Source organism: Boleophthalmus pectinirostris, unplaced genomic scaffold (assembly GCF_026225935.1).
Source record: "Boleophthalmus pectinirostris isolate CB_2022bp ecotype Guang Dong unplaced genomic scaffold, ASM2622593v1 HiC_scaffold_6, whole genome shotgun sequence".
Classification (NCBI taxonomy): Eukaryota; Metazoa; Chordata; class Actinopteri; order Gobiiformes; family Gobiidae; genus Boleophthalmus; species Boleophthalmus pectinirostris.
In genome coordinates, this window is record NW_026571447.1 from 42,479,069 (window position 1) to 42,501,568 (window position 22,500).

At 49.8% G+C, this 22,500-nt stretch overlaps 2 protein-coding genes across 2 annotated transcripts in view; one reads left to right on the top strand and one right to left on the bottom strand.

Annotated features, from left to right (window-relative positions):
- The window catches only part of pik3r4 (phosphoinositide-3-kinase, regulatory subunit 4), a 63,645-nt gene extending 44,710 nt beyond the window's left edge, over positions 1–18,935 (top strand). The window contains exons 15-24 of the mRNA XM_055163622.1: positions 5,657–5,745; positions 6,196–6,406; positions 6,786–6,951; positions 12,830–12,994; positions 14,621–14,832; positions 14,950–15,081; positions 15,651–15,751; positions 15,838–15,926; positions 16,737–16,852; positions 18,289–18,935. Of these exons, the coding sequence (XP_055019597.1) occupies positions 5,657–5,745; positions 6,196–6,406; positions 6,786–6,951; positions 12,830–12,994; positions 14,621–14,832; positions 14,950–15,081; positions 15,651–15,751; positions 15,838–15,926; positions 16,737–16,852; positions 18,289–18,464 (1,457 nt within the window). The 3' untranslated portion in view covers positions 18,465–18,935. The remainder of the gene's footprint in view (positions 1–5,656; positions 5,746–6,195; positions 6,407–6,785; positions 6,952–12,829; positions 12,995–14,620; positions 14,833–14,949; positions 15,082–15,650; positions 15,752–15,837; positions 15,927–16,736; positions 16,853–18,288) is intronic.
- Positions 18,936–21,155: 2,220 nt separating this feature from the next.
- col6a4a (collagen, type VI, alpha 4a) overlaps positions 21,156–22,500 on the bottom strand; it is a 64,532-nt gene continuing 63,187 nt past the window's right edge. The window contains 1 exon segment of the mRNA XM_055163950.1: positions 21,156–21,723. Within this exon segment, the coding sequence (XP_055019925.1) occupies positions 21,551–21,723 (173 nt within the window). The 3' untranslated portion in view covers positions 21,156–21,550.

Below are 22,500 nucleotides of genomic sequence, written 5' to 3' on the forward strand. Positions count from 1 at the left end.
CACCTGTGTGTCGCCGAAATCCACGCGCACTCAGCGGCAAACACAGCTGTCCCATCAATATGTAAGCACCCAAACTGCACTGATCTATTCCAGAGGCTTGGCGACATGTTAGCAAAAAGTACGAGGCAAAAACAAGCGTCTTCCATCCAGTTTGACATACGAGAAGCAGATACACTCCAGTGTGGCGCTTTCACACCGCAAACGAACCAAAACTGTTCCGATTAACGAGCTCTGTATCCCGGTAGAACAGTGATATCTCCAGTAACTAATACTGATGTCCTGTTAATACCGGCCGCCTATCTCATCACCATGAAACTCATAAACAGCAACATGTAGAACTTTGTACAAACTCACCGCATCAGCCCTGAGTTCAGGAAACAGCAGCAGCCAACAGCTCCTCAGGACGGGGCTGGGGTCTGGTCCTTGGTTTCTGTCGTCCTACAAAGCGTTGGTCAGATGGTCCGGAGGCTCCATCCTCCATGTGCTGGTTCCAGACGGTGGCGAGGCAAGACCAGTGCGCAATGACTGGGTCTGAGCGGGTACGTTCCGTCTGCGCGCTGGTTCCGTGTTCCGTGCGGGGAAAGTGAGAATGCGCTGTGTACTACCTACAGGTCTGTGCTGCTCCTGTCCTCCGCGCTCAAGAACCGCGGCTGGTTCCGAGGTGTGCAAAGCATCCGGACAGAAGCGTGAATCCAGTTTAGTTGGTGTCCATTGGTTCTTCCCGGGAAAAGCGCTTTTCACTCCCCGCTCCACGTCATCTGAGCCCGGACAGAACCGGAGCTTCTCCTGCTGGTTCGGGACTCCGGTTTGGATCTAGTCCGACTGTATTTCTCACACTAGACTAAAAGCAGGACATTTTTTAAAGGTGAATCAATTGAATGGGCGATTACCTATTGCCATAAAATTATTTGGTTAATTAAAGCCTAAAATAACAAATGCTGGTTCCTACATGATCACGGGGAACACGGGGACCTCTGTGCAGGTCCTGAACAGAAGTACACTCCCCCATTTTTGACTCACTCTGGAGCCACACGTTCGCACACTGGTTCTTGCTCTGATCTTTGTGTGTTACATTCTCTTTATTGGCCATTGTTGGTAAAATAATTAGAAAATGAATCGCGGCTGCGTCTGGACAACAATCTGTTACTGCGCTGGAGTCGTACAGCGCGTCATTACAGGCAAAGGAGACGCGTTTCTCCCATGATGCATCTAGAATAGTTTCGTTTGACCTGCTGTCTGTGGTTTGGACCCGGGTTCACGTTCACACCAGAAGAACCGCACCAAAGTTGGTCAAATACTGTCGGTGTGAAAGCACCTAATACAGGTCAAGGCTCACTGATGAGCATCTTCAATCTATCCTGAGGATCTGCTTCCTCCTGCAAGCCAAATATCTCTCAGCTGTACAAGATGAAGCGTAGCCAGGTTTCAAACCAGCAAGGAGAAGGTAAAAGAAGAAGAGTAGACGTATTAGTTTAAACTTGCGTTCTAAAATACATTTTCATGTTCTGAACTGTTATTAAAGATTAAGAAAGTGTGTTGCATGTTGTTCTTTCTCTCTCTTTTTTCCCCGTGCAACCGCTATTTATCGAATACTCAATGCGGCCCAGCCTCACTCAGACTTTATCTAATGTGGCCCCCAGGTAATTTGAGTTTGAGACCCCTGCTCTAGACTCTCTAGAGTCTCTGGAGTAGGGATGGGCATGATTAGTCGATTAATCGATAATTGATCATTAAGAATTTCATCGATTACGTAAATTTTAATCGACAAACCGAACGCAGGTTGCTGTGCGTAGCGTGACCAAACGGGGGTCCGTACAAGTAGCTCTCAGCACTCAGAAGGAGCGAGACACAAACAGTGGGTCAGTCTGTAACGTACCGAAGTGCATATGCGTATTTAACCAGGATTTGTACAAGAAATTCTACGCTTTCCGGTCCGGTCGGGACAAGTGTGAGTCCATGTGCACAGTGGATAAAGCAGCACATATGTTTCTGTGTCCAGTGGGAAAAAGTTTTTCCAGGTGAGAGTCGCTCAATGTGGATGACGAGGCCCCGCCCCCCTCCCCCCGTACGCTGTCCTGGTTTTGACAAACACAAATCTGGTCACACTGACCTGTATTCACCTGAGTCATGTCTTTTAATCCAACACAAGTTGAACCACATCAGCGACACAAGAGCTGGAGTTTTATCTTCACTTAGTTTATGTAAATTAGTGATGTGGTTTTAAGTTTTGTTTCTGTGAGATTTGAACAAAACTGAATTAAACACATTATAATGTCAAACAGCTGATGTGGATCTAGAGTCGTTATGTTTATATGTCGTAAAGTTGATTTATTGATGCAGATTAGTGCAGATGTAATAATAATGATGATCATTTTAATAGAAAAACCTTCATGATTAATCGATAATCGATTCGTTAATTCTTCTGACGATTGATTAAAAACATTTCATCGAATGCCCATCCCTACTCTGGACTTTTTGGACTCTCTGGACTCTGGACTCTCTGGACTCTCTGGAGTCTCTGGTCTCTCTGGACTCTCTGGACTCTCTGGACTCTCTGGACTCTCTCTGGTCTCTCTGGACTCTCTGGACTCTCTGGTCTCTCTGGACTCTCTCTGGTCTCTTTGGACTCTCTGGACTCTCTCTGGACTCTCTGGACTCTTTGGACTCTCTCAACTCTCTGGACTCTCTGGACTCTGGTCTCTCTGGACTCGCTGGACTCTGGTCTCTCTGAACTCTCTAGTCTCTCTGGACTCTCTGGACTCTGGTCTCTCTTGACTCGGACTCTCTGACATTCCTCTGGACTCTCTGGACATTCTCTGGACTCTCTGGTCTCTCTGGACTCTCTGGAATTCTCTGGTCTTCTGGACTCTCTGGACTCTCTGGATTCTGACTCTCTGGTCTCTCTGGTCTCTCTGGACTCTCTGGACCTCTCTGGATCTGATCTCTGGATCCTCTGGTCTCTCTGGACTCTCTGGACTCTCTGGATCTGGACTCTCTCTGGCTCTGGACTCTGGACTCTCTGGACTCTCTGGACTCTCTGGACTCTCTGGATCTCTCTGGACTCTCTGGACTCTCTCTGGAACTCTCTCTCTGGACTCTCTGGACATTCTCTGGACTCTCTGGACTCTCTGGACTCTCTGGACTCTCTGGTCTCTGGTCTCTCTGGACTCTCTGTCTCTCTGGACTCTCTGGACTCTCTGGACCTCTGGACTCTCTGGACTCTCTGGACTCTCTGGACTCTTTCTCTCTGGACTCTCTGGACTCTCTGGACTCTCTGGTCTGGTCTCTCTGGACTCTAGTCTCTCTCTCTCTCTGGACTTCTCTGGACTCTTTGGACTCTCTCAACTCTCTGGACTCTCTGGACTCTGGTCTCTCTGGACTCTCTGGACTCTCTGGTCTCTCTGGACTCTCTTAGTCTCTCTGGACTCTCTGGACTCTGGTCTCTCTTGACTCTGGACTCTCTGGACATTCTCTGGACTCTCTGGACTCTGGTCTCTCTGGTCTCTCTGGACTCTCTGGTCTCTCTGGATCTCTCTCCTCTGGACACTCTGGACTCTCTCTCTGGTCTCTCTGGACTCTCTGGTCTCTCTCTGGACTCTCTCTCTGGACTCTCTGGACTCTCTGGACTCTCTCTGGACTCTCTGGACTCTCTCTGGACTCTCTGGTCTCTCTGGACTCTCTGGACTCTCTGGACTCTCTGGACTCTCTGGACTCTCTCTCTGGACTCTCTGGACTCTCTCTGGACTCTCTCTGGATCTCTCTCTCTCTGGACTCTCTGGTCTGGACTGGACTCTCTGGACTCTCTGGACTCTCTGGACTCTCTGGATCTGGTCTCTCTGGACTCTCTCTCTGGTCTCTCTGGATCTCTCTCTCTGGACTCTCTGGACTCTCTGGACTCTCTGGACTCTCTGGACTCTCTGGACTCTCTCTCTGGTCTCTCTGGACTCTCTGGTCTCTCTCTCTCTGGACTCTCTGGACTCTCTGGACTCTCTGGACTCTGGCTCTCTCTCTCTGGGACTCTCTGGAGTCTCTCTGGAACTCTCTCTGGACTCTGGACTCTCTGGACTCTCTGGACTCTCTGGACTCTCTGGACTCTCTGGACTCTCTGGTCTCTCTGGACTCTCTCTCTCTCTGGACTCTCTGGATTCTCTCTCTCTGGACTCTCTCTGGACTCTCTGGACTCTCTGGACTCTGGTCTCTCTGGACTCTCTGGACTCTCTGGTCTCTCTGGACTCTCTGGACTCTCTGGACTCTCTGGACTCTCTGGTCTCTCTCTCTGGACTCTCTGGACTCTTCTCTCTGGACTCTCTCTGGACTCTCTCTCTCTGGACTCTCTGGTCTCTCTCTGGACTCTCTGGACTCTCTGGACTCTCTCTGGACTCTCTGGACTCTCTGGACTCTCTGGACTCTCTGGACTCTCTGGACTCTCTGGACTCTCTCTCTGGTCTCTCTGGACTCTCTGGACTCTCTCTGGTCTCTCTGGACTCTCTGGACTCTCTGGACTCTCTCTCTCTGGACTCTCTGGACTCTCTGGACTCTCTGGACTCTCTGGACTCTCTGGACTCTCTGGTCTCTCTGGTCTCTCTGGACTCTCTCTCTCTGGACTCTCTGGACTCTGGACTCTCTGGACTCTCTGGACTCTCTGGACTCTCTGGACTTCTCTCTGGACTCTCTGGACTCTCTGGACTCTCTCTCTCTGGACTCTCTCTCTCTGGACTCTCTGGTCTCTCTGGACTCTCTCTCTGGACTCTCTCTCTCTGGACTCTCTGGACTCTCTCTGGACTCTCTGGACTCTCTCTGGACTCTCTGGACTCTCTGGACTCTCTGGACTCTCTGGACTCTCTGGACTCTCTGGTCTCTCTGGACTCTCTCTCTCTGGACTCTCTGGACTCTCTGGTCTCTCTGGACTCTCTGGCTCTCTCTCTCTCTGGACTCTCTGGACTCTGGACTCTCTGGACTCTCTGGACTCTCTGGACTCTCTGGTCTCTCTGGACTCTCTCTCTCTGGACTCTCTGGACTCTCTCTCTGGACTCTGGACTCTCTGGACTCTCTCTCTGGACTCTCTGGACTCTCTCTCTGGACTCTCTCTCTCTGGACTCTCTGGACTCTCTGGACTCTCTCGTCTCTCTGGACTCTCTGGACTCTGGACTCTCTGGACTCTCTCTGGACTCTGGACTCTCTGGACTCTCTTGTCTCTCTGGACTCTCTGGACTCTCTCTGGACTCTCTGGACTCTGGACTCTCTGGACTCTCTGGACTCTCTCTCTCTGGACTCTCTGGACTCTCTGGACTCTCTCTCTGGACTCTCTGGACTCTCTGGACTCTCTGGTCTCTCTGGACTCTCTGGACTCTGGACTCTCTGGTCTCTCTGGACTCTCTGGACTCTAGACTCTCTGGTGGGACCTTCTTGTCCGCTGTGTCAGGATCTCTTTGGTGAACCTTGAAGACCAGCGTGGTCTTTTTCTCCTCGGCCGTACAGGAGCAGGAGGTTTTTTCTCTGGGTTTGGATCCTGATCCTGGTTTCAGGAGGAACAACCAGATACAAACCTGAAACATCACTATAGGGACATTTATTATATTTATCACCACCAAAGTCTAGTGTTTCAGTCCTGCTTCAGTCCTGGTTCTGACCCGGTCTTGTTGGTTCTGGTCCACAGCTCGTAAACACACCAAACAGGACTCAACGATGAATGAGGAGTGGAAGAGCATGTTTGGATCCCAAGAACCGACCTCCACCTCTGCTACAGTAAGACCTGGTTTAGTCCTGGTTTAGTCCTGGTTTAGTCCTGGTTTAGTCCTGGTTTAGTCCTGATTTAGTCCTGGTTTAGACCTGGTCTAGTCCTGGTTTAGTCCTGGTCTAGTCCTGGTTCAGTCCTGGTTCGGTCCTGGTCTAGTCCTGGTTCGGTCCTGGTCTGGGTCTAGTCCTGGTCCTGGTCTGGTCCTGGTCTGGGTCTGGGTCCAGTCCTGGTCCTGATCTAGTCCTGGTCCTGGTCTAGTCCTGGTCTAGTCCTGGTCTAGTCCTGGTCTAGTCCTGGTTCGGTCCTGGTCTAGTCCTGGTCCTGGTCTAGTCCTGGTCTAGTCCTGGTTCGGTCCTGGTCTAGTCCTGGTCCTGGTCTAGTCCTGGTCTAGTTCTGGTCTAGTCCTGGTTCGGTCCTGGTCTAGTCTTGGTCCTGGTCTAGTCCTGGTCTGGTCTCAGCCCTCAGAGGTGTGTCAGAAGCGTTCGTCGGCTCCGCCCTCGATCCCTGTGGTCCAGTCCTGGTCCGGTCCGGGTTTTCAGAGGAGGTTCCACAGCTGCAGGTCTGATCTTCAGACTCTGGTGCAGCTGAAGCGAGAACAGAGCAGCGCCGAGAGGATGGCCAAGCACCTGCTGGAGAGCGCCGAGTGGGAGAGCCGCCCGCCGCCGCCAGGTACTCACACCCTCGCCGGGTACTCACAACACCGCCAGGTCCCCACACACCACCTCCGAGTACTCACACACCACCGCCGAGTACTCACAACACCGCCAGGTCCCCACACACCACCTCCGAGTACTCACACACCACCCCCGAGTACTCACAACACCTCCAGGTCCCCACACACCACCTCCGAGAACTCACACACCACCGCCGAGTACTCACAACACCGCCAGGTCCCCACACACCACCTCCGAGTACTCACACCGCCCCCTGGTTCTCACACACCACCTTCGAGTACTCACACACCACTGCTGAGTACTCACAATACCGCCAGGTCTCCACACACCACCTCCGAGTACTCACACACCACCATGTATGTCTGTGTGTGCAGGGTGGCATCCTAAAGGTCTTCTGGTCGCTCACCTTCACGAGCACAAAGCCGCCGTCAACAGGATCCGAGTCTCAGACGAACACTCCATCTTCGCCACGGCCTCCAACGACGGAACCGTCAAAGTGTGGGACAGCCAGAAGATGGAGGGCAAGACCACCACCACCAGGTACTCACTGCTACCATCAGGTACTCACCACTACCACCAGGTACTCACTACTACCATCAGGTACTCACCACTACCACCAGGTACTCACTACTACCACCACCAGGTACTCACCGCTACCATCAGGTACTCACCACTACCACCAGGTACTCACCAATACCACCAGGTACTCACTACTACCATCAGGTACTCACCACTACCACCAGGTACTCACTACCACCACCAGGTACTCACTACCACCACCAGGTACTCACTACCACCACCAGGTACTCACCGCTACCATCAGGTACTCACCACTACCACCACCAGGTACTCACCACTACCACCAGGTACTCACCAATACCACCAGGTACTCACTAGAGCCCGACCGATATATCGGCTGGCCGATATTATCGGCCAATATGGGCACCTGGAGACATATCGGCTATCGGCCGATATGCTTGCTGATATGGGCCGATATTTCATGTGGGCATGTTATACCTCGTTATAAAGCTTAGACTCTCTACATTCTGTTCATTTAATCCAATTTACAGACAGATAAATGTCCTCATATGTGGCTCCACATCAGTATTTATCTGCGGTGTAATTTGTCTGTGTCTGTGTCGTACTGTCCCTGAACACACCACAGAGTCACGTCACTTCACTCACGTGTGTTTGTTTACACCCGCAGACGTGCGCAACATTGAGATTATTTTCTTTTTCGGACAATCGGTTTGAGTCTGGATTAAAAGGACTTTTATTAGTGCAGATTTGTGATGTGGGAGGAGCCTGTGTGATGTGGGAGGAGCCTGTGTGAGCGGTTAGGGTTGGAAATACATCGACTTTCAAGCTAGTTTAGGTTTTGTTAGCGGTTAGCTGCTGTAGCTCTCACACATAAACAGGCTGTTTTCTATTGGTCTATTGTAAAGTGACTATATTGGCCGTATACATGTTACTGGACCAGCATTGATATGTAAATGAGCTGTGAATAGACGTGTGAATGATCCACATTTATGCATATAATTAACTACCGCGGTGCGCAGCATTTACGGCTAAAGGCTAATAGCGATAGTTTACTAGCTAGTAGTGATGGGTCGGTCGCGATCGAAGCGGCTCTTAGAGCGAACAACGAGAGCCTGCTTCTTATTGGGAGTCGTGTTTTCTCATTTTCTCACTTTTTCTCTTCATGCCGCATGTCGACCTGTAGTTTGACAGCAGCAGCGGCTAAAAACGAAACTTTCAGAAATCTGCGTGTGCATAGGATAAAAAAAAGTGCGTATTTGGCTGCAGTTCAGCATAAAATGAATAAACCAGGACTAATCTTGGGCTGGAGTGCAGGAGAGAGATAGAAACCGAGTCCCGACACTCAGTCCTGGTTCAGTTCTGGTTTAGTCCTGTTTTACACATGGTTTAAATCTGTTTTAGTCCTGGTTTAGTCCTTTTTCAGTCCTGGTTCAGTTCTGGTTTAGTCCTGTTTTACACATGGTTTAAATCTGTTTTAGTCCTGGTTTAGTCCTTTTTCAGTCCTGGTTCAGTTCTGGTTTAGTCCTGCTTGCAACAAAACAATCTCAAGAGTCGCTTGGGAGCCAAAAGAGCCAGCTGCTTTAGTGAGCCGAGCCAAAAGAGCCGGTTCTGTTAAAAGAACTGGAATCCCCATCACTAGTGCCTAGAATGTGATGCAAAAATGCCATTAGGCCAAACTACTGTCTGTAAATATGATGTAAAGAGTCAAAATAACAATAAATGTTGCCTAAATAAACCCAATTTAAAATCCACCAGAGCCAAACCTAAGTTTTTTAATCAATTCAAGATTTACAGTGAATTTTTACATCACTAAATATATCGGTGATTATATCGGCAGCTCCAACTCCCATTATATCGGTTTCATATCGGCCACAACAAAATCCATATCGGTCGGGCTCTAGTACTCACTACTACCACCAGGTACTCACTACTACCACCAGGTACTCACCTCTACCACCAGATACTCACCACTACCACCACCAGGTACTCACCACTACCACCAGGTACTCACTACTACCATCAGGTACTCACTACTACCACCAGGTACTCACCTCTACCACCAGATATTCACCACTACCACCACCAGGTACTCACCACTACCACCAGGTACTCACCAATACCACCAGGTACTCACTACTACCATCAGGTACTCACTACTACCACCAGGTACTCACTACGACCACCAGGTACTCACCTCTACCACCAGATATTCACCACTACCACCACCAGGTACTCACCACTACCACCAGGTACTCACCAATACCACCAGGTACTCACTACTACCATCAGGTACTCACTACTACCACCAGGTACTCACCACTACCACCAGGTACTCACTACTACCACCACCAGGTACTCACCACTACCATCAGGTACTCACCACTACCACCAGGTACTCACTACTACCACCACCAGGTACTCACCGCTACCATCAGGTACTCACTACTACCACCACCAGGTACTCACCGCTACCATCAGGTACTCACCACTACCACCACCAGGTACCACTACCACCAGTACTCACCACTACCACCACCAGGTACTCACCAACTACCACCAGGTACTCACTACTACCACCAGGTACTCACCACTACCACCAGGTACTCACTACTACCACCAGGTACTCACCACTACCACCAGGTACCACCTCTACCATCAGGTACTCACCACTACCACCAGGTACTCACCACTACACCCACCAGGTTACTCACCACTACCACCAGGTACTCACTACTACCACCAGGTACTCACCACTACCATCAGGTACTCACCGCTACCATCAGGTACTCACCGCTACCACCAGGTACTCACCGCTACCACCAGGTACTCACCGCTACCACCAGGTACTCACCAATACCCCCACCAGGTACTCACCATTACCACCAGGTACTCACTACTACCACCAGGTACTCACCACTACCACCAGGTACTCACTACTACCACCAGGTACTCACCACTACCACCAGGTACTCACCACTACCATCAGGTACTCACCACTACCACCAGGTACTCACTACTACCATCAGGTACTCACCACTACCCCCAGGTACTCACTACTACCACCACCAGGTACTCATCGCTACCATCAGGTACTCACTACTACCACCACCAGGTACTACTCACCAAGGTACTCACCACTACCACCAGGTACTCACTACTACCACCAGGTACTCACCAATACCACCAGGTACTCACTACTACCACCAGGTACCACCAGTACTCACCACTACCACCAGGTACTCACTACTACCATCAGGTACTACTCACTACTACCACCAGGTACTCACCACTACCACAGGTACTCACTACTACCATCAGGTACTCACTACTACCACCAGGTACACCTCACTACTACCACCAGGTACTCACCTCTACCACCACCAGGTACTCACTACTACCACAGGTACCACTACCACCAGGTACTCACCACCACACCATACCACCAGGTACCACCACTCACCACTACCACCAGGTACTCACTACTACCATCAGGTACTCACCACTACCCCCAGGTACTCACTACTACCACCACCAGGTACTCATCGCTACCATCAGGTACTCACTACTACCACCACCAGGTACTCACCGCTACCATCAGGTACTCACCACTACCACCAGGTACTCACCACTACCACCAGGTACTCACCAATACCACCAGGTACTCACTACTACCACCAGGTACTCACCACTACCACCAGGTACTCACTACTACCATCAGGTACTCACTACTACCACCAGGTACTCACCACTACCACCAGGTACTCACTACTACCATCAGGTACTCACTACTACCACCAGGTACTCACTACTACCACCAGGTACTCACCTCTACCACCAGGTACTCACCAATACCACCAGGTACTCACTACTACCACCAGGTACTCACCACTACCACCAGGTACTCACCACTACCACCAGGTACTCACTACTACCACCAGGTACTCACCACTACCACCAGGTACTCACCTCTACCATCAGGTACTCACCACTACCACCAGGTACTCACCACTACCACCACCAGGTACTCACCACTACCACCAGGTACTCACTACTACCACCAGGTACTCACCACTACCATCAGGTACTCACCGCTACCATCAGGTACTCACCGCTACCACCAGGTACTCACCGCTACCACCAGGTACTCACCGCTACCACCAGGTACTCACCAATACCCACCACAGGACTCACCACTACCACCAGGTACTCACTACTACCACCAGGTACTCACCACTACCACCAGGTACTCCACTACCACCACCAGGTACTCACCACTACCACCAGGTACTCACCACTACCATCAGGTACTCACCACTACCACCAGGTACTCACTACTACCATCAGGTACTCACCACTACCCCCAGGTACTCACTACTACCACCACCAGGTACTCATCGCTACCATCAGGTACTCACTACTACCACCACCAGGTACTCACCGCTACCATCAGGTACTCACCACTACCACCAGGTACTCACCACTACCACCAGGTACTCACCAACTACCACCAGGTACTCACACTACCACCAGTACTCACCAGTACTACCACACTACCATCATACTACTCAGGTACTCACCAACTACCACCAGGTACTCACTACTACCACCAGGTACTCACTACTACCACCAGGTACTACTCACTCACTACTACCACCAGGTACTCACTACTACCAGGTACCACCACTACTACCACCAGGTACCAATACTCACTACTACCACCAGGTACTCACCACTACCACCTGGTACTCACCACTACCACCAGGTACTCACTACTACCTTCATGTACTCACTACTACCACCAGGTACTCACTACTACCAAAAGGTACTCACTACTACCACCAGGTACTCACCTCTACCATCAGGTACTCACCACTACCACCAGGTACTCACCACTACCACCACCAGGTACTCACCACTACCACCAGGTACTCACTACTACCACCAGGTACTCACCACTACCATCAGGTACTCACCGCTACCATCAGGTACTCACCGCTACCACCAGGTACTCACCGCTACCACCAGGTACTCACCAATACCCCCACCAGGTACTCACCATTACCACCAGGTACTCACTACTACCACCACTACTCACCACTAACCACCAGGTACTCACCACTACCACCAGGTACTCACCACTACCATCAGGTACTCACCACTACCACCACCAGGTACTCACCACTACCACCAGGTACTCACTACTACCACCAGGTACTCACTACTACTAAAAGGTACTCACCGCTACCACCAGGTACTCACTACAACCACCAGGTATGCACTACTACCAAAAGGTACTCACTACTACCACCAGGTACTCACCACTACCACCAGGTACTCACTACTACCATCAGGTACTCACCACTACCACCAGGTACTCACTACTACCACCAGGTACGCTCCACTACCACCAGGTACTCACTACTACCATCAGGTACTCACTACTACCACCAGGTACTCACTATTACCACCAGGTACTCACTATTACCACCAGGTACTCACCACTACCACCACCAGGTACTCACTACCACCACCAGGTACTCACTACTACCATCAGGTACTCACTACTACCACCAGGTACTCACTATTACCACCAGGTACTCACCACTACCATCAGGTACTCACTACTACCACCACCAGGTACTCATGTGACGGCCCTGTTGTCCCTCAGGTCGTCCTCACGTCCTCTCTGTGTCCCTCAGGTCGTCCTCTCTGTGTCCCTCAGGTTGTACTCTCTGTCGTCCCTCAGGTCATCCTCTCTGTCGTCCCTCAGGTCGTCCTCACGTCCTCTCTGTGTCCCTCAGGTCGTCCTCTCTGTCCTCCCTCAGGTCGTCCTCTCTGTGTCCCTCAGGTCGTCCTCTCTGTCCTCTGTGTCCCTCAGGTCGGTCCTGACGTACGCTCGACTCGGTGGACATGTGAAGACTCTGTCGTTCTGTCAGGGGTCTCATTATCTCGCCGTCGCCTCCGACAACGGCGCCGTCCAGCTCCTCGCCATCGAAGCCAACAAACCGCCCAAGTCCCCCAAAGTCCAGCCCTTCCAGACCAGGTCAGACCAGGACCAGACCTGGACCAGACAAGGACTAAACCAGGACTGAACCGGGACTGAACCGGGACTAAACCGGGACTAAACTGGGACTAAACTGGGACTAAACTGGGACTATACCGGGACTAAACCAGGACTGAACCAGGACTGAACCAGGACTGAACCAGGACTAAACCAGGACTAAACCAGGACTGAACCAGGACTGAACCAGGACTGGTGGTTGTGTGTCGTGGTCGTGTGTCGTAGTTGTGTGTCGTGTCTCATGTGTCTTGTGTGTCGTGTGTCGTGTCTCCAGGACGCTGGACCTGTCGGAGGAGGGCTGCGTGGTCGTGTGTCATGTGTCGTGGTTGTGTGTCGCGGTCGTGTGTCGTGGTTGTGTGTCGTGTGTCACGGTTGTGTGTCGTGTCTTGTGTGTCGTGTCTCATGTGTCATGTGTTTCGTGTCTTGTGTGTCGTGTCTCATGTGTCTCGGTCCTGTGGCTCCAGGACGCTGGACCTGTCGGAGGAGGGCTGCGTGGTCGTGTGTCGTGTGTCATGTGTCGTGGTTGTGTGTCGTGTCTTGTGTGTCATGTCTCATGTGTCGTGGTTGTGTGTCGTGTCTTGTGTGTCGTGTGTTGTGGTCGTGTGTCGTGTCTCATGTGTCGTGTCTTGTGTGTCGTGTCTCATGTGTCGTGTGTTATGTCTCATGTGTCGTGTGTCGTGGTCGTGTGTCGTGTGTTGTGGTCGTGTGTCGTGTCTCATGTGTCGTGTCTCATGTGTCGTGTGTCGTTGTCGTGTATCGTGGTCGTGTGTCGTGTCTCATGTGTCGTGTGTTGTGGTCGTGTGTCGTGTCTCATGTGTCGTGTGTTGTGGTCGTGTGTCGTGGTCGTGTGTGTCGTGTCTTGTGTGTCGTGTCTCATGTGTCGTGTGTTATGTGTCGTGTCTTGTGTGTGTCGGTGTGTGTGGTCGTGTGTCGTGTCTCATGTGTCGTGTGTCGTGGTCGTGTGTTGTGGTCGTGTGTCGTGTTTCATGTGTCGTGTGTCGTGGTCGTGTGTCGTGGTCGTGTGTCATGTCTCATGTGTCGTGTCTCATGTGTCGTGTGTCGTTGTCGTGTATCGTGGTCGTGTGTCGTGTCTCATGTGTCGTGTGTTGTGGTCGTGTGTCGTGTGTCGTGGTCGTGTGTCGTGTCTCATGTGTCGTGTGTCGTGTCTTGTGTGTCGTGTCTCATGTGTCGTGTGTTATGTGTCGTGTCTTGTGTGTCGTGTGTTGTGGTCGTGTGTCATGTCTCATGTGTCGTGTCTTGTGTGTCGTGTCTCATGTGTCGTGTGTTATGTGTCGTGTCTTGTGTGTCGTGTGTTGTGGTCGTGTGTCGTGTCTCATGTGTCGTGTCTTGTGTGTCGTGTCTCATGTGTCGTGTGTCGTTGTCGTGTATCGTGGTCGTGTGTCGTGTCTCATGTGTCGTGTGTCGTGTGTCGTGTGTCGTGGTCGTGTGTCGTGTCTCATGTCTCGTGTGTCGTGTCTTGTGTGTCGTGTCTCATGTGTCGTGTGTTATGTGTCGTGTCTTGTGTGTCGTGTGTTGTGGTCGTGTGTCATGTCTCATGTGTCGTGTCTTGTGTGTCGTGTCTCATGTGTCTCGGTCGTGTGTCTCCAGGACGCTGGACCTGTCGGAGGAGGGCTGCGTGGTGGACCTGCATCACTTTAACTCGGGGGCCCAGTCGGTGCTGGCGTACGCCACAGTGAACGGATCCCTCGTGGGGTGGGACCTGCGTCAAGGGACCAACGCCTGGACCCTGAAACACGACCTGAGGCTCGGACTCATCACCTCCTTCTGCGTCGACATGCACCAGTGCTGGCTCTGCCTGGGTACGAGGGGGCGGGGACACGTACGGGGGGAGGGGCTCAGGGAAACGGCCAATGATTAAAGCTTTGAGACACATTGCCCTGTGACCTGTGACCTGTGACCTTTCCTCGCCGCCGCAGGCACGAGCAGCGGCACCATGGCCTGCTGGGACATGAGGTTCCAACTGCCCATCTCTAACCACGCCCACCCGGCCCGCGCCCGCGTCCGCAGACTCCTCATGCACCCGCTGTACCAGTCCTCTGTGATCGCAGGTACCACACTGGGTCTAGTCCTGGTTTAGTCCTGGTGTAGTCCTGGTTTAGTCCTGGTGTAGTCCTGGTGTAGTCCTGGTGTAGTCCTGGTTTAGTCCTGGTGTAGTCCTGGTGTAGTCCTGGTGTAGTCCTGGTTGAGTCCTGGTGTAGTCCTGGTGTAGTCCTGGTTTAGTCCTGGTGTAGTCCTGGTGTAGTCCTGGTGTAGTCCTGGTGTAGTCCTGGTTTAGTCCTGGTGTAGTCCTGGTGTAGTCCTGGTTGAGTCCTGGTGTAGTCCTGGTTTAGTCCTGGTTTGAGTCCTGGTTGAGTCCTGGTTTAGTCCTGGTTTAGTCCTGGTTTAGTCCTGGTTGAGTCCTGGTTTAGTCCTGGTTTAGTCCTGGTGTAGTCCTGGTTTAGTCCTGGTTTAGTCCTGGTTTAGTCCTGGTTGAGTCCTGGTTGAGTCCTGGTTTTAGTCCTGTTGAGTCCTGGTTTAGTCCTGGTTGAGTCCTGGTTTAGTCCTGGTTTAGTCCTGGTTGAGTCCTGGTTGAGTCCTGGTTGAGTCCTGGTTGAGTCCTGGTTGAGTTCTCTCTCAGCTGTCCAGGGGAATAACGAGGTGTCGATGTGGGACATGGAGACCGGAGACAGGAAGTTCACGCTGTGGGCAAGCTCCGCCCCCCCTCTGTCCGAGATGCAGGTGAGTCCTGGTCCTGGCCCTGGTCCTGGTCCTGGCCCTGGTCCTGGTCCTGGTCCTGGTCCTGGTCTCACTCTTGTCCTCTTCAGCCTTCTCCTCACAGTGTCCACGGGATCTACTGCAGTCCAGCCGACGGGAACCCACTGCTCCTGACCGCCGGCTCCGACATGAGGATCAGGTACAAGACCTGCTCTAGTCCTGCTCTAGTCCTGCTCTAGTCCTGCTCTAGTCCTGCTCTAGTCCTGCTCTAGTCCTGCTCTAGTCCTGCTCTAGTCCTGCTCTAGTCCTGCTCTAGTCCTGCTCTAGTCCTGTCTCTAGTCCTGCTCTAGTCCTGCTCTAGTCCTGCTCTAGACCTGCTCTAGACCTGCTCTAGTCCTGCTCTAGTCCTGCTCTAGTCCTGCTCTAGTCCTGCTCTAGACCTGCTCTAGCTCTAGCTCTAGTCCTGCTCTAGTCCTGCTCTAGACCTGCTCTAGTCCTGTCCTGCTCTAGACCTGCTCTAGACCTGCTCTAGTCCTGCTCTAGTCTCTCTAGACCTGCTCTAGTCCTGCTCTAGTCCTGCTCTAGACCTGCTCTAGTCCTGCTCTAGTCCTGCTCTAGACCTGCTCTAGTCCTGCTCTAGTCCTGCTCTAGTCCTGCTCTAGACCTGCTCTAGTCCTGCTCTAGTCCTGCTCTAGTCCTGCTCTAGACCTGCTCTAGACCTGCTCTAGTCCTGCTCTAGACCTGCTCTAGACCTGCTCTAGTCCTGCTCTAGACCTGCTCTAGACCTGCTCTAGACCTGCTCTAGACCTGCTCTAGACCTGCTCTAGACCTGCTCTAGACCTGCTCTAGTCCTGCTCTAGTCCTGCTCTAGACCTGGTGTGTGCAGGTTCTGGTTCTGGTTCTAGTTCTGGTTCTGTGTGCAGGTTCTAGTTCTGGTTCTAGTTCTAGTTCTGGTTCTGTGTGCAGGTTCTAGTTCTGGTTCTAGTTCTAGTTCTGGTTCTGTGTGCAGGTTCTGGGACCTGGTGTACCCTGAGCGTTCGTACATCGTGTCAGGAGGAGCTCACGACTCGCTGCACTGTCCCTCTGTCCTCTACAGCCGCAAGATCATCGAGGGAACCGAGGTGGTGCAGTACTACACATGTACACACTACACACACCTGTACTACACTGTACACCTGTACTACACATGTACTACACATGTACACACCTGTACTACACATGTACTACACTACACATGTACTACACACCTGTACACTACTACATGTGTACTACACTGTACTACACTGTACTACACTGTACACATGTACTACACCTGTACACACCTGTACACACCTACTACACCTGTACTACACCTGTACACACTACACTACACTTGTACTACACTTGTACTACACATGTACTACACCTGTACTACACTTGTACTACTACACTGTGTACTACACCTGTACTACTGTACACACCTGTACTACACACATGTACACTGTACACCTGTACTACACTGTACACTGTACACATGTACTACACTGTACACCTGTACTACACCTGTACACTGTACACACTGTACACACCTGTACACCTGTACTGTACACACCTGTACTACCTGTACTACACTGTACCTGTACTACTACACTGTGTACTACACTGTACTACACTGTGTACACTGTACTACACCTGTACTACACCTGTACTACACCTGTACTACACATGTACTACACCTGTACTACACCTGTACACACCTGTACACATGTACTACACATGTACTACACATGTACTACACCTGTACACACCTGTACACACCTGTACTACACCTGTACTACACTTGTACTACACGTGTACACACTTGTACACACGTGTACTACACATGTACTACACCTGTACTACACATGTACTACTTACTTGTACACACCTGTACTACACCTGTACTACACCTGTACAACACCTGTACTACACATGTACACACCTGTACACACGTGTACTACACCTGTACTACACCTGTACTACACCTGTACTACACATGTACACACCTGTACACACGTGTACTACACCTGTACTACACTTGTACTACACCTGTACACACCTGTACTACACATGTACTACACCTGTACTACACCTGTACTACACGTGTACACACCTGTACACACCTGTACACAAGTGTACTACACCTGTACTACACATGTACTACACTGTACTACACCTGTACACACGTGTACTACACATGTACACCTGTACTACACATGTACTACACCTGTACTACACCTGTACTACACCTGTACTACACCTGTACACACATGTACTACACATGTACACTGTACTACACCTGTACTGTACACCTGTACACTGTACACCTGTACTACACTGTACTACACCTGTACTACACATGTACTACACCTGTACTACACCTGTACTACACATGTACTACACCTGTACTACACATGTACTACACATGTACTACACATGTACTACACCTGTACTACACCTGTACTACACCTGTACTACACCTGTACACACGTGTTCAGACCTGGTTCAGTCCTGTTCAGTCCTGGTTCAGACCTGGTTCTCGTTGCAGGAGATCCACAGTAAACAGAAGTCTGGTTCTTCGGAGGACGGTCCGCGCAGAGGACCAGATGCCCTCCCAGTGGGACACCACGACATCATCACGGACATCGCCACGTTCCAGACGACGCAGGGTTTCATCGTGACGGCGTCTCGCGACGGTATCGTCAAAGTGTGGAAGTGAACCGACAACCTCACCGTAAGAGGGCGCCACCGTCAACCACCCACAATCCACTGCTCTGTTCTACTGTTCTAATGTTCCACTGTTCTACTGTTCTACTGTTCCACTGTTCTAATGTTCTGTTGTCATTTATACTGACACACACACTCACACATCAGAACATCAGAACATTAGAACATTAGAACATTAGAACATTAGGACAGTAGAACATGACTCTTGGTTCACATAGTGAAGTTTTAAACCATGAGTTTGTTTTTGGAGTCATCAGAGTTTGAGTCTGGACTTTTGCTCCTGTCTGGACTTTTGCTCCTGTCTGGACTTTTGCTCCTGTCTGGACTTTTGCTCCTGTCTGGACTTTTGCTCCTGTCTGGACTTTTGCTCCTGTCTGGACTTTTGCTCGTGTCGTTTGTTGGTTTATTTTCTGCTGTAAAGTGTCATAAAATGAAATCGAATAAATCTGTGTGAAAAATCGTGTCTGCGGCTCCTGCTTTATTGACTCTTTTTTTATTTTTTGTTTTATTTCTGAATCTTTTTTCTCACCGAACACTCGTTTACATCACAGCGTGGACACGTCTGCACTTTCCTCTGATCTCACCAAGATTTTCAAACTTCTCAGGTTCTTCGTCGTGTTTTCAGTTTTTACAGTTTCACTTCTGTCAAGTCGTTTTCTGATGGACTGAGGAGTTTTCTATTTTATTTTGGACGAGTTTCCCTGTGGACAGAGGTGACGCATGAACCGCCGCCACTGCCACCATCACCACTGCCGCCGCCGCCGCCGCCGCCGCCGCCACGCTTCACACAGGAAGTGTTCATGGGCGTGATCGAGCTCCATGGACTCTGGTCCCATCAAACTCAAACCAACACAAAAACGGTGTCCATCGTTTGTGTTGTGTTGTTTTGTGTGCGACAGTTTTCATTTGTGTGACTTTATTTCTAAAATTATTCATTCAAATAAAATAATCAAATAAATAAAAAAATAAAATCGAATCAGATTCAAATGGAGTTCGTTCCGACTGATCCAGACTTTTCCACAGACTCAAGTCGTTTCTCTTCTGGTTTTGTGGAGTTTTGTTAAAGTTTCTGTCGTCAGCTGAACACAAAGAACAAAATATAATTTACACAAAAATAATCATGAATCATTTTGCAAATAAACTCACACAAATGAAAACAGACACACAAACAAAACAACACAAAAAACAACAACAAACAAAACACAAAACACAAAACAACACAAAAAAACAACACAAAACAAATGTTTAATTTTCTGCTGTTTTGTTTATTTTATTGACTGTTGTGTAGTTTTGCGTTTGTCCATTTTATTTCTGTTGCTCATTTTACAAAAAGTGTGTATAGGCCTTTAAAGTGTGAATAGGCCTTTACAAAGTGTGAATAGGCCTTTATGAAGAGTGAATAGGCCTGTATGAAGTGTGAATAGGCCTTTATGAAGTGTGAATAGGCCTTTATGAAGTGTGAATAGGCCTTTATGAAGTGTGAATAGGCCTTTATGAAGTGTGAATAGGCCTTTATGAAGTGTGAATAGGCCTTTATGAAGAGTGAATAGGCCGTCATGATGTGTGAATAGGCCTGTATGAAGTGTGAATAGGCCTGTATGAAGTGTGAATAGGCCTTTATGAAGTGTGAATAGGCCTTTATGAAGTGTGAATAGGCCTTTATGAAGTGTGACTAGGCCTTTATGAAGTGTGAATAGGCCTTTATGAAGTGTGAATAGGCCTTTATGAAGTGTGAATAGGCCTTTATGAAGTGTGAATAGGCCTTTATGAAGTGTGAATAGGCCTTTATGAAGTGTGAATAGGCCTTATAAGTGTGAATAGGCCTTTATGAAGTGTGAATAGGCCTTTATGAAGTGTGAATAGGCCTTTATGAAGTGTGAATAGGCCTTTATGATGTGTGAATAGGCCTTTATGAAGTGTGAATAGGCCTTTATGAAGTGTGAATAGGCCTTTATGAAGTGTGAATAGGCCTTTATGAAGTGTGAATACGCCTTTAAAGTGTGAATAGGCCTTTATGAAGTGTGCCTTTATGAAGTGTGAATAGGCCTTTATGAAGTGTGAATAGGCCTTTATGATGTGTGATTAGGCCTTTATGAAGTGTGAATAGGCCTTTATGAAGTGTGAATAGGCCTTCATGAAGTGTGAATAGGCCTTTAAACTGTGAATAGGCCTTTATGAAGTTTGAATGGGCCTTTAAAAAGTGAATAGGCCTTTACGAAGTGTGAATAGGCGTTCATGAAGTGTGAATAGGCTTTTATGAAATGTGAGTAGGCCTTTATGAAATGTGAATAGGCCTTTATGAAGTGTGAATAGGCCTTTATGATGTGTGAATAGGCCTTTATGAAGTGTGAATAGGCCTTTAAAGTGTGAATAGGCCTTTATGATGTGTGAATAGGCCTTTATGAAGTGTGAATAGGCCTTTATGATGTGTGAATAGGCCTTTATGAAGTGTGAACAGGCCTTATGATGTGTGAATAGGCCTTTATGAAGTGTGAATAGGCCTTTATGATGTGTGAATAGGCCTTTATGAAGTGTGAATAGGCCTTTATGAAGTGTGAATAGGCCTTTATGAAGTGTGAATAGGCCTTTTTGAAGTGTGAATAGGCTTTTATGAAGTGTGAATAGGCCTTTATGAAGTGTGAATAGGCCTTTATACTCAGACTTTCACAAAACTCCAGGAGCCTTTTCATTTTAAACTTTTATTGTTTTGTTTCTTCACAAAGTTTGGTTCAAAATGTCCAAACGTCTCAGAACATTTTCAGTTTAACCCGTAAAAAAAAATACATTCAAAAAGTTTAGTAAAAAAAAGTGACGTAATAACTCTAGCATTAGCATTAGCATTAGCATTAGCATTAGCACACACAGTAGCACCAGGTTCCACAGACAATGCCCTCGTCTCCATAGCAACGCTTTAAAAGTACAGTTCAGCTCTGGATGTGTTCAGGTCCTGGTCCTGGTCTTGGTCCTGGTCCTGGTCTTGGTCTGGTCTTGGTCCTAGTCGTGGTTCTGGTCCTGGTCATTGTCCCGGTCCTGGTCCTGGTTGTGGTCTTGGTCCTGGTTCCGGTCCCGGTTCCGGTTCTACTTGGCGCCCGCACACGCCGCCTCACACTCGTCCTGGGTGCTGAAGCGGTTTGCGTTTCCTCCACAGCCTCCGAACCAGAACCTGGAGCACTCCCTCTGGACCGGGTCAAAGAACCAGAACATGGAGTAATCTGCACAAGAACCCGGGTCCTGAGGAAGAGCGCACACGTCTGAAGAAGAAGAAGAAGAAGAAGAAGAAGAAGAAGAAGAAGAAGAAGAAGAAGAAGAAGAAGGTTAGTCTGAGGAATATTGGACACATTGTGTGTCGTGTCCAGCTCAGGTCGTGTCCAGCTCAGGTCAGGTCCAGCTCAGGTCAGGTCCAGCTCAGGTCGTGTCCAGCTCAAGTCGTGTCCATCTCAGGTCGTGTCCATCTCAGGTCGTGTCCAGCTCAGGTCAGGTCCAGCTCAGGTCAGTTCCAGCTCAGGTCGTGTCCAGCTCAGGTCAGGTCCAGCTCAGGTCGTGTCCAGCTCAGGTCAGGTCCAGCTCAGGTCAGGTCCAGCTCAGGTCAGGTCCAGCTCAGGTCAGGTCCAGCTCAGGTCAGGTCCAGCTCTTGGACTTTCTGTCTTTAGCGTCACAGTGTCGCTGTTTCTTTTTCTTTCTTTTTTTTATTAGAATCACGTTTTTCTTTCTCTAAAGTTCAGATTTGAACTTCTCTAAATGTCCCACAGTCTCAGTTTGGGCTTTAGTTGCACCTGTCAGTCCGGGGGCTTTATCACCTGTCTCACCATTGCTCCCTGTGCTGAGTCGCTCCCCCTTCAGAGCGTCGCACTAATGAAACTCCTGCACGTCACGTTTGTCCAGTCAAAGTGTTCAGGTTTGTGTTTTTGTGTTTTTATAGGATTGTGGGCAGAGCCTCATACTGTGGGGGTGATGTGGGCTTGTGGGCGGAGCCTCGTACTGTGGGGGGGTGACGTGGGCTTGTGGGCGGAGCCTCGTACACACAGACA